Here is a 12,409-nt window from a genome sequence, read left to right as displayed (position 1 = left end):
TATATACCACTATATATACACTATTGATACCATGTATTAAATAGGTAACTAATGAGAACCTGCTGTATAGCACAGGGAACTCTACTCAATACTCTTCGGTGACCTAAATGGGAAGGAAATCCAAAAAAGAGGGGAGATATATATACGATGGTTGATTCACTTTGCTGCACAGCAGAAACTGACACAGCATTGTAAAGCAACTATACTCCAATAAAAATTAATTGAAATAAATAACCCCAAGAAAGGGAAAGAGCTGAAGAGCAGAGCTGGTCGCTCAGTTCGGCCTCTGGTTCCGGCCGGTGAAGGGCTGCCTTGACCTTCCTTTACCAACGTGATGGGTGCTATTGTGTAGAGCTGAGAGCAGGGGCCTCCAAGCCCCTGTGCACCTCTGCTCCCACTCCTGACACCCAGAAGAGGCAGACCTCTGTCCCGGGGAAGAGCATCAAGGCCAGTTGGGCCAGCGATGGCACTGTCCTGTTCACAGTAGCCTATTGATCTGGGTGCCAGGCGACCGCCCCCGGCCTCGAGTTGCCAGCGCAGCAGGGCAGATGGAAACACGGGCAAACACGTAAAGAATTTTGGGTGCAGATCACAGGATGACTGACCCTGAGGGAAGGGAACCCCCCTAGAAAGCCCCAGAGGTAGGATGTGTGTGCTGGGCTCAGTGGGGTATGGGGGGGTGAGGTGGGTTTGGGGCACGTGGGACTAGAGCAGAGCAGGTGTACTAGAACCCTGAGGGGTGACCCCACAAGATGCTGTCTGTGATGCTTTATGCTGCGGACGTTATCCAGGTCAGTCAGATGGGCAGGATACGTGTGTTTTGCAGGTGAGGAAACGCAGGTGGATGTGCAGGGACTTGCCCAGTATCGCACGGGTAGGCAGGGGTCAGACCCAGGTCCAGGTACCGTGATCCACCAAGGGAGCCCAAGCCTGGGGAGGCGCTCGTTGGTCTGTCAGGAGGCCCAGGACCCCTGCCAGGAGCCGCCTCCCACCTGGGCCCAGGTACCACCAGGTACCTGGAGCCTGCCTTGGCTGCTGAGACCTTGGCGACCAGTGTCGTGCTGTCTCTGGGTAAAAGCCATCGTCTGGGAGCTTTGGGTGGCAGAGCTGAGCTGTATAGCAGCCCTGGGCTCCTAGGCTACGGCTGCTAAAAGCAGCACGTGCCGCCAGGCAGGTTTGGGGCTGTCTGGAGGGAGACCTAGTCCAGGATGGTGCCCGAGTTTCACCCCCGTGGAGACGTTTGCCCTTGTAGGAGTGTCTGGGACCTGTTTTCCTGGGAGCCTCGCTGCCTGGCTCATCTCCCCAGAGCCAGTAGCTGAGCCGTGTAGGTGGGTAGCCGAGTAGCAGATGCTGGTGGGTATGCACAGCAAGAAAGTGAGCTCAGGGGGCAAAGAGGAAGCACCAAAGCCGAAAACCACGTGGTCAGACAAGGGGCAGACGTCGGGAATGGGAATCATTCCCTGGACGCTTTGGTGCGTGTGGCCGTGTTTCCTCTCCAGCCGGTCAGCCGTGTGCGTGGAGGATACGGAGTTTTCCAGGCCCCAGTCATTTGCCCTCATTGGGAGGGTGTTAGGCCCATTAGGAGGTCAGGAGGCTGAGATGCCCGAGCCCAGCATGGAGTAGTTGTGCTCAGCTCCGGCCAGGGATGGGCGTGAGGCTTTCAGAGAGGCTGGGGTGCTGCCGCCCTTGCAGGAGCCCATGACCCTGCATCGGGTGACGTGGGTGTCCCCACTTATGGCTGGTGCTGGTGCTGGGAGTCCCCGCCTTTTCTCTGGTGACATCTGTACCGGGCTGTGTCCTGAACTGTGGGGCACTGGGGCTGGAAGGCTTTGGAAGCTGGCCCAGGCTTTTGTTACCTTGTGTTGGTTTCCCGGGGAGGGTCTACTCTCAGGGCTGTTGCCTCTCTCCAGCCACCTGTGAGCATCCACTCCTCCCGGCTGGACTCTGCAGGAGCTGGAAGAGCTCTCCGCAGCCTGTCCCCCCGCAGCCAGGCGCTTTGCTGAGCTGTAGGCTGGACCAGCACGGTTAGCACATCCCTGCTGCCCGAGGAGGCTTCATCCCTTCCTTCCGCTGCCTGGTCTCTCTCTCCGCGGGGTCCCTCCTGGAGAGGGGGTGGTGGTGGTGTCTGGAGCAGTCCTCGTCCGCCCTGGAGCCAGGCCCAGCTCCATGTGAGCTCCAGGGTCTGTGCCTTTCCTGGAAAAGGGCAAAGGGCTCCACTAGGATGTCTCCAGCCAGGTCTGAGAAATAGCGGCCGGGTGTACCCTTACTCCGTCCATCACCTTAGGGCTGCAGCCATCTCCCTGTTCCTCTTTCCTGTTTTTTCTCATTCCTGGGCCTTTCTCCAAACCACACTGCTCCCTGCCCGCTGTGCCCCAGCACCCTGTAGTGAGCTGGCTTCCCGATGGCAGCATGCTGGTTCCCTTCGGTGAGCGGGACGTGGGCTGAGGGTGGTGCTGGTGTGTGGAGCCTGGGCTGGGCTTGTGATTCTGCTGGTGTGAATTCATCCTGAGCTTGCAAACAGACCAGTGACCCCATTGTCTGTCTCCCGCCCCCAGCTAGGGGCCAGCCTCCCTTTTCTAAGCTCCTGAATATTTGTCATTTTTCTCTCCCCAGTCACTTGACTGGACTCCATTAAAGGGGCAGAGCTGGCACGGGCCGTGGGGTGGGATGGCCCCCTCGGTGCCCTGCCCTGGTTCAGAGAGCTGTGCCCTCTCCAGCGCCTTGGCCCTGCTCCCCGTGGCAGGGGAGCCATGGGACTAGGGGGGCACCTGGCAGAACAGTAGGCGGGGGCAGGGGCTGGGCGTCTGGGCTCCTCCCAGGTTGGTCTTCTGGATTCCATGTTGAATTTTCTCCAAGATACCCCAGGGCTGCTCTGGTGTTGCGTTATGAATCCTGGGTCTTGGTTCCATTCTAATGGGAGCAGATGGATTACTGCAGTCTCTGCCAGGAGGCCTGAGCAGCCCCAGTGCTCAGGGTAACTGGAGCAGGACCGATACTTCCTTTTCCTAATAGAAAACGACAAAACATGTAGTGTAGCTTGGTCTTCGGAGTCTGCGTCGGGTCCTCCCTCTGCCTCTGATTTACTGAGTTGCTTCATCTCTCTGAGCGTCAGGCTCCTCACCTGTAACGATTCGTCCTGTATCACTGTGTTAGATGCTGTGGTCAGTGAGGGCCTGGGGAGGTGATTTTACACAGACTGGCATGAAGTGCGAGAGCTGGGAGCAGAGCACTGAGGCAAAGGAAACCGCAGGTGCAAAGGTCCTGGGTTGCAAGTGCCTGTGCCTGAAGAACAGCCAGGAGCCCATGTGGCTGGAGCGGAGCGGGGGGTGCGAGGAGGCATATAAAAAGGGGTGAAAAGACAGCGAGAGGCCAGATCATGGTGGGTCTTGAAGCCACGGTGTGGAGTTTGGAGTTTCCCTTGAGTATGATGAGAAATCTTACAATAAACCACCTTTGGAGAGTTTTGAGCAAAGGAGTGGCAGGATCTGACTCATAGTTTTAAGAACTTCCTTCTGACTGCTATGTGGAGAATGGACCCTCGGGGTCCAGAGAGGGGAGATCCAGGAAAAGAGGGTACAGGAGGCTAGTGAGAGGGGTAGTGGTGGCCTGGACCAGAGTGGTAGTAGGGGAAATGGTAATGTATTCAGGATACATTTTAAAAGCACAGCCAGCGGGATTTGCTGATGTGTTATACGTGGAGTGTGTGTGTGAGACAGGGAATCGGGAATACCCCAGGGTTTTTGAGCTGAGCAACCAGGGGATGGAGGTGCCATGGGCTGAGATGGGGCAGGCTGCAGGTGGGGCAGGCGTGGGGCTGCACCATTTGACATTCCACCAGCAAAGTCTGAGGGTTCAAATTTCTCCACATCCTTGCTAATGCTTGTTATTGTCTGTCTTTTTGATTCCAGCTGTCCATTGGGTATGAAGTGGTGTCTCATTGTGGTTTTGATTTGCATTTCCATAATGACTGATGATGTTGAGTGTCTTTTCATGCCCTTGTTGACCATTCATATATCTTTTCTGGAGAAATGTCTATTCGACTTCTTGGCCCATTTAAAAAATTGAGTTGTTTGACTTTTTATTATTATTGAATTGTGTTACTTATATATTCTAGATAGGAGTCCCTTACCAGATATATGATTTGCAGATATCTTCTCCCATTCTGTAGGTTGTCTTTTCAATTTTTTTGATAGTGTTTTTTGAAGCATAAAAGCTTTTAACTTTGGGGGCTTCCCTGGTGGTCCAGTGGTTAAGACTCCACGCTTCCAATGAAGGGGGTGCGGGTTTGATTCCTGGTCGGGGAACTAAGATCCCACATGCGGCGTGGCCAAATTGTGGGGAGAAAAAAAAAAGAAAAAAAGGCTTTTAACTTTGATAAAGCCCAATTTATTTATTTTTTTCTTTCGTTGATGGTGCTTTGGGTGTCATATCTAAGAAACCATTTCCTAACCCAAGACTACGAAGATTTACTCCTGTGTTTTCTTCTAAGAGTTTCATAACTTCAGCTCTTATATTTAGGTCATTCCTCCATTTTGAGTTAATTTTTGTATATGGTGCAAGGTAAGGGTTCAACTTCATCTTTTACATGGGAGTATATCTCGTTGTCCCAGTACCATTTGTTCAGTTCTTTCCCATTGAACCCTCGGCACCTTTGTCAAAACTTAATTGACCATAAATGGGAAGGTTGATTTCCAGCTTCTCAATTCTATTCCATTGATCTATGCCAATTTCCACCCAAACTTGTTTACAGTAGCTTTGTAGTAAGTTTTGAAATTCAAAAGTGTGGGTCCAACCTTGTTCTTTTTTCTCAAGATTGTTTTGGCTCTTCTGCATCCTTTGCGTTTCCATATGAATTTTAGGAGCAGGTTGTCAGTTTCTGCAAGAAAGGCAGCGGGGGTTTGATAGAAATTGTGTTGAATTTCATCCGGTGATGTTTTAAGACATTGATGTTTTGTTCTTTTTAGAGTCCAAATTTCATACTTCATTTGTTAAATTTATTCCTAAGTATTTTATTATTTTTGCTGCTACTGTAAATGAAATTGTTTTCTTAATTTCATTTTCAGATTAGTCATTTCTAGTTTATAGAAATACAAATGATTTTTGTACATTGACCTTATATCCTGCAACTTAAACTTGTTTATTAGTTCTAATAGTCTTTTAGTGGCTTCCTTAGGATTTTCTATATGTAAGATCCATGTCATCTACAAATATAGTTTTATCAATACTTCTTTCCAATTTGGATGCCTTTTATTTCTTTTTCTTGCCAAATTGCCCTGGATAGAAACCTTCAACACAGTATTGAATAGAAATGGTGAGAGTGGACATTGTTTTCTTGTTCCTAATCTTGAAGGGGGAGAGCTTTCAATCTTTCACCATTAAGTATGATAATAACTGTGGGTTTTTAGTAAATGCCCTTTATCAGATTGAGGAAGTTCACTTTTATTCCTAGTGTGTTGGGTGTTTTTATCATGAAGGGGTATTGAATTTTGCCAGATGTGTTTTCTATGTCTATTCAGATGATTATATGGTTTTTGTCCTTTTTTCTATTGATAGGATATATTACATTAATTGATTTTTGGATATTAAACCAACCTTGCATTCCTGGGATAAATGTCACTTGGTCAGAGTAAATAATCCTTTTTATATGTTGATGTATTCCATTTGCTAGTATTTTGTGAGTATTTTTGCATATCATAGGTATTATGAATATCTATATTCATAAGAGAGTCTGGTCTGTAGTTCTCTTTCCTTGCGATGTCTTCATCTGGTTTTGGCTTTATCTTTTAATGGGTCAGAGAGTGTGGAACAGGAGAGACTGATCATCTTCTCCCCTCCTGTGCTCATGGCATCTGGTGGGAAAGGACAAACAGAAAGGACAAACTCTGAACCCAAGTCCAGACAGCGTCAGCAGAGGTACCAGTGGGGTGGACCAGCCTTGTCGGTAAAACAGGATAGTAAACCTAGCTGACGGCGCAGAGGCGGTGGGCTCGGCCTGCTGGCTTCCTTGTAACATCTTCCTGTTGTGAGTACTGCGTTTCCAGGACAGTGAGAGCATCTGAGGAGCCCCCACATCCTAGCCTTTAAGGGAGAAGGAGGGACCATGAGGGTTAACCTTGGAGACCCCTCCTGGCTCTCAGGCTCTAAGAGCTTGAATCTTAATAACTAACTAAGCAGCTCACCCTCCCTGTTAGGTAACTGGCCCAAGTTCCATGGAAAAGAGGAAAGGGAAGGGCAGCATCCTCGCCCAGAGGCCTGTGAGCTCAGGTCAGGCCCTTGTTGAATGATGAGTACCAGGCCAGCCAGTGATAAGGACAGGTCAGACAATGCTCTGGAAGAGCCTGCCCCCGCTCGGGCCCCAAAGGAAAGCAGATCCCTGGTGGTGAGGCCTGGAAAACAGCAAGTCCTTTAGGAACAGAACAGAGTAGGGATGGGCAGCAGCTCTGTGGGCCCTTTCCGCACCCAGCGAGCAGCAGAGTGGGAGGCTCTATAAATGGGAGCTGCAGATTCCTAGCCTTCCCCACCCCAGCCAGGGATGGGGCCACCAGCTGGCGTTGCAGCACTGCCTCAGGTGTCTTGCTAAATAGTTGTTGGAGTCCCTGCATGACCTTGAGGAGGTGACTTCTTTCTCCACCTCTCAGGGTGTAGCCCAGCTACACACACTGGGCAGCCCCCGAGTCTGGGCTCCTCCAAGGAGCCAGTGGCCATTCCCTCTGCAGACTCACTCTTCCTTCCTGGGGCAGCTGGTGCTATTTTTGTGCCTGCAGAGGCCCAAGGTCCCTTCGAGAAAGCCCACGAGACAGGCAAGGAAAGAAGTGAGTGGGCTGTCCCTGTTCATTGCATCTTTTGCTCACAAGTCCCCTTTCGTGGTCTCTCTTCAGCCCCCTCCTGCTCAGCGAGCTGGAGAGGCGGCACTCGGGAAAAGCCGGCATCTGTTAGGTAACCAGCTCAGCTGCCGTGCAGGGTATGATGTAACCTTGGATTCTGTGGTTGCTAGGAAAATTCTGCCGCAGTGGTATTGCGTGGTCCGAGGACTGAGGCGAGAACAGAATGTTCCCGGGACGACAGGGGAAGGACTGGTAGGGCTTCCCAAGCAAAGGAGCCCAATCCCAAGAAGTCGGATGATTTGAGCTCCTTTCTAGAAGCTCGTTCCCCTTCGCAGGAATAGAGGTTGTACTGGTAACAGCAGAACCCCATCAAGGCAGATGGGGCATGTGTGGCACGGTTACTCCCCTGTGTAGCACCTTGGCCCTCTGGCGCCCCAAACCGAAGGACACGCCTGTAATGTTACATCCTTGTGGACGGGCCCTCCTTCTACAGCACCCATGCCTGCGTGCCTCCGTGTGGCAGGGCAGTTAGGAAGGAGGTCAGGACGAGGCTGCCAGTGGGAAGGGGTGACTCCCTGTGGCGTGGACGGAGGTGGCCGACACCACGCCCCGGGGTGGGGGCCGGCCGTGGTGGCGTCCTGCCCTCTCCCTGACTCCGTTTCACATGTCCGCCGCCCCACCGCGCCCCGCTGCCCGCGCGCCCCTCAGTGGCCTTTCCTGTTTCTGCTGCTCCGATCCCCCTCCCCGGGAAGAAGTCCTCCAGCGGAACAGAAGAGAAGTTTGTCTAAAAGGCCATGGGCAACTGACTGTTACTTCACGTTCAGGGTGCTACCAAGAACGATCCTTTAGAGAAAGGGGAGAGCGGGACTTCCCTGGGGGTCCAGTGGTTAAGACTCCGTGTTTCCACTGCAGGGGGCACGGGTTTGATCCCTGGTTGGGGAACTAAGATCCTATATGCTGTGCAGCCAAAAAAAAAAAGGGGGGGGGCAGGGGGAAAGGGGAGAAAGTGGCAGGGCCCAGGCAGGGTCCGGGCCCAGGAGGTGGGGTGGGACCTGCAGGTCACCTCACCTGCCCTGCAGGGTCTGCCACTCAGTCCTTCCTGCCCAGCAGCTTCAGGTGGGGGAGGCAGGTCAGCATTTCAGGCTCTTTCCCTCCTTCCTGCCTTTTCTGGCTGCATGTCAGAGCCTGTCTTATGGAAAACAAGACAAAGGAAGTGATTTCATGAGTGCCTGGACCAGAATCCTCAAATCCACCATTAAAAATAACAACAAAAAGATTATGGCCATTATCTGTCTCCATGGGAGCCGGGCCGACCACGGGCTGGAAATGGGCCTGGCCGCGCTCCCCTGAGCAGGTGCTGGGTTTGGGCAAAGAGGACTGGCTGTTAGGAATTATGAGCAAGATCCTCCAAAGGGATCAAAACAAGAGTCTTAAGAAGGAAGAGAGAGGTTCCCAAGGGCCCCCGGCTTTGGTGACCTTGGAGCAAGGGTCACAAGCAGAGCCCTGCTCCAGGACAGCAGCCTGGGTTCTTGGCACGCTCACCTCTTCACCGTGTAGCCTTGAGCAAGCCTCTGAGCCTCGCCCCTGCGGCCTGCAGCCCACAGCCGTGCAGCAGGGTTGCTGGCCTACCCTGGCCAGGCTGTAGGGGAGGCCCAGGCCCAGAGGGGAGGTGGGCTCCCCCAGAAGCACTTTGTTCTCGGAAAGCACCCCGCTACAGTGGACTGACTGACACTGCATCGGGGGCCGCAGCCTCCTCGCCTTGTCCCAGGTTGCAGCCCAGGGCCAGAGGACCATCCAGCAGCAATTCTTTCGCCCTGGTCTGCAGGTGCAGAGGATGTGGTGATGGCGTTTTCCAGGTCGGAGACGGAGGACCGGAGGCAGTAGCTGCAAACCCCTTGGAATACCCTGGAGGCTGGCAAAGGCCAGGAGATCTGTGTGGACCTCACCGGCTGAGTGGCAGAGGGTCACCTTCCCTACCCCGACCCCCTCACCCCACCCCTTCCCGTCCCGCCCCACGGCCACTCAGAATCCTCCAGGGAGACACCAGTGGTGCAGTTACGATTGGCTTAAAGGGACGGACTCATGATTGGCTGCGGGAAGAAACCTTTTTATTTTTAAATCTCGACCAACGCAAACCTTTTTATTTCTGACTCTTATTTAAAAAAAAAAAAAATGCGCCTCGGTGTATGGCTTCTCAGGAAGCTCTCCGAGCTCTGGTGCTTTATTTCGGTCACTTTTTAGGAATGTGAAGAGGTCCGATTGGCTGCTTAAACTGGAAAAGGATTTTGATTGGCTGGCTAATGGGAAACGGTTTTTTTTCTTTGATTGGCTGCAGGTGTTCTGCTGATGGCAACAGCTCCTCTCTTTTGAATGTTGAAAACAGGGTTTGGGACGTTGGTTGTTATATTTGACTTGAAAAAAGAAAGAAAGAAAGAAACCAAGTGCGCTTTGCAATATTTATTACACAAAGAGCTTGCTGCTGCTGCTTTGACGTGTTTTTTGTTTGTGTTTGCATTTGATTGGCTCTCGATATGTGTGTTTGGTTTCCCATTGGCTCACCCATGACTCCTGTTGCCATGGGCTGCCCACCCCCTGCTGCGTGCGGGCCCTCTCCAGCCCGGGGGTCCACCTAGAGAGTGCTTTTGCTTTAATGACCACAGCAGGCTCCATCAGCGAGGGGACCCCTAGGACGCCAAGCAGGGCCCACAGCTGGAAAACAGGGCCCCAAGGAGGTTTGTGTTGTCCTGAACGAGCAGCCCAGAGCTTAGAGGTGACCATTAGCCAGGATTTACACGCATCACTTCATGAGTTGGCAACCAGCCAGCATCCCTTGGTGAGAATGGAATCGCTCACACGCGCCATCCGGGCCTCTCCAGCCTGCCCGCGCTGAGCCATTCCCTCCATATTCAACTTCCTGAGGCCTCATGGTGGGGGCTCCTCTTATAAGGGGCAGGAGCTGCTCCCAGCTCTGAGACCGCGAAACATAGCAGAGGTCTCTGCCCGAGAGCCCAGAACCCCCACAAAGGCCCCAGCTTGGCTCACAAGGCCCAGGAGGCCTTTGGCGCGAAACGCGCCCTCCCACCTCCCCCAGCCTCCTCCCGAGGTGTGCGCTGCCAGCGCAGTGGGTCCTGCCCAGCCCTGGGAGCTCTCTCATCCGAGGCCGTGCCCTTCACTGCACTGCCTTCAGAAGGGTCTCTCTCCGCAGCAGCCTGGAAGGGACAGTGTCATTATTTATGAAGTGCCCACTGGGACCGCTGGCTGGGTCTTCAGTGAGCGAGTGCCACCCGGCTGGCCCTCAACCCCGCCCCCAGAAAGACATTGCAGAGCAGTGGTCTTTGAAGGGCTGCAGGAGCCCCAAGTCTTCCCACCTGCCCTCCTCCCCCTGGAGGCGGCCTGTCCTGCTCCCTGCATCTCTCGCGGGAGTGGAATCTGGGTGGGGAGTTGGAGGAAGATGCGGGCCTGGGGAGGGGAAGCCTCCCCACGCCCCCGCCGCGACCTCCCACCCCCATCCCGGAGGTAGTAGATGGCTGAGGTCTCCTTCTCACCCCCGGTACCCAGAGCCAGGAGAAGACGCTAAGGGCCAAACTTCCCCCTTCTCGGGGCTTGGGGCTGTCGTGGAGCAAGGGAGCTGAACGCCAGCGTGTCCCGGGCCCCAGCCCCCGGGAGCCCCATGGCCCCGTGGCCGTTCACACTGTGCTCTGAGCTTCCTCTGAGCCTTGCCCCAGCGGAGGACTTGACACGACCTAGACACCCCATCCTCCTACACACAGGGGCCCCCCGCCCTGGCTAGCTGGCCATTAGTCTGAAAAGGCCGTTGATCCCCAGGGGACAAGGACTGTGGACCCCAGCAGGGGCCTGAGAGCATCCTCCTCCAGGGGGGGCAGTGCGTGTACACACACATGTGTGTCTGTACTCGTTCCCAGCTCAGTGGCCCGCAGCTCCAGCTGAGCCCCTGGGGAAAGGTGAGTTTTGTTCAGTCTCCCCCCACCACCCAGGTTGTAACATCTGTTATCAGCTGTCTTTGCCAGTGTTGCCGGCTGGCCCCTCTCCTTGTACCTGTAGCCCCCGTCAAGGGTCCGAGTCCTGGCTGACGGTGTGTTCCTGCCCCAGTCTGTCCTTGTCAGGGTCATGGGCCTCCCTCTTGTAACTTGCGATGGCCCTGATCTGTCTCATCTTCTGCAGAAGAAAAGTGGAAATGTTGCTGTGGCTTCGTATTTCAACTAAAAATATTTCTGTTGAAGAAAATAATTAACAATAAAGATTTTTAATAGTTTGGCTCATGAGCTGATTTCCCCGCATCACGTGGACTCTGCTGCTGGGGCCCGCCCTCCCCGAGGAGGGGCGAAAACACCATGTTTGCTAGTTGAATTGTCTATGACCTGGAGTGGAGCCGGGGGTTTGGGAGAATTCCCAGATCTACCCACCCCAGCTGACACGTCTGTAGGAAGGGTGAGCCCCCTTTTTGACCTGGAGGTTCCCAGTATTGTCCTAGTTGGGCTGAGGTCAGTAATCCTCAGACGTGGCCTCCCCACTCCATGCTCTCAAGCAGACACTGAGCACCCCGTCTATCCAGACACCCCAACATCCTGTGTGATGGCAGTGGTCTTAGAATGCTTGTAACAAAAGTCCAAACAGACTATCCATCCGTCCATCGTCCCAGAAACAAGATCCGTTGGTGTTTGGCTGTATATTCAAGTTCGGAAGCTAAAGTCATTTCTGCTTGAGGAATTTTTGCTTTGGAAGCATTTTCTAGAATTTTTCATTTCCACCCTTCATCGTCCCATTTTAGGTCTTTATTTATTTTTTTTCTGCTTACATGGACTCAGTCCTTCTATTTCCTTTTCAAAGAGTTTCCCTGGGTGCTGAATGCTATGAGGTTTATAGAACATGGGGACTGACGGCACAATCGACAAAATTAAATCTTAGGGTTGGAAGAGATGTTGGAGGTTGTCTGGCAGCCCATGTAGTAGCCAGATGTGTGAGTCCCCTCTGAAGCATCTCAGAAAGGGCTTGTCTGGCCTTTGCTTGAATACCCTGTAGGACTGGGGAACTCACTACCTCACAAGATAGCCCATTCTACCTTCAGGTAATTTATGCGCAGCCTTATATTGAGTTGGTCTGCCCTTCTCTGTAACTTCCTTTTCCAGGAAGGAAATTACAGTTCTTGGGAGAAAGACAAAAAAAGACAGCCGTGTTAGCCAAAAGCTACGTATCAAGGGACTCATGTTAGGGAAATGATGTATAGAATCTCCCCACCCCCAGCCGGTGTTCTGAGTGGCACTGTCGGTAGCTAACCTTGGACTTAATCAGCTCCTCTAAGCTGGGCCATCGTGCAGAGGGAGGGGTTGGCTGGCCCGGATACCACCTGCCCAGCCCCCAGCAGAGAGCCTGGCACTGGAGCCGGGAGGGAGGAGTCTCCCAGCACTGTCTGATGGGAATTAGGCTACTTCAGCAGGGGAAGGGGGAACACTGTGGGGGCAGGCCTGGGTCTCCCGGGGTCCGTCAGCCCACACAGCAGGCAACCTTCTGGGTCCACCTTCCTAGGTACAGGGGCAGGGGCCAGCAAAGACCCGGACCTCAGGCTT

The 12,409-nt window shown here is 53.3% G+C and overlaps 1 protein-coding gene across 4 annotated transcripts in view; it reads left to right on the top strand.

The window, feature by feature from the left end:
* The window catches only part of CTNNBIP1 (catenin beta interacting protein 1), a 53,277-nt gene extending 42,029 nt beyond the window's left edge, over positions 1 to 11,248 (top strand). For all 4 annotated transcript variants that reach the window (XM_079916768.1, XM_079916770.1, XM_079916769.1 and 1 more), the window contains one exon: positions 8,650 to 11,248. In XM_079916768.1, coding sequence (XP_079772894.1) covers positions 8,650 to 8,708 — 59 coding nt within the window. In that variant the 3' untranslated portion in view covers positions 8,709 to 11,248. The remainder of the gene's footprint in view (positions 1 to 8,649) is intronic.
* The last annotated feature ends 1,161 nt before the right edge of the window (positions 11,249 to 12,409 follow it).

The sequence above is a fragment of the Stenella coeruleoalba genome, assembly GCF_951394435.1.
Source record: "Stenella coeruleoalba genome assembly, chromosome: 1".
NCBI lineage: Eukaryota > Metazoa > Chordata > Mammalia > Artiodactyla > Delphinidae > Stenella > Stenella coeruleoalba.
The sequence above is the reverse complement of the archived record's forward strand: the minus strand, read 5'-3'. Positions and strand labels throughout refer to the sequence as shown.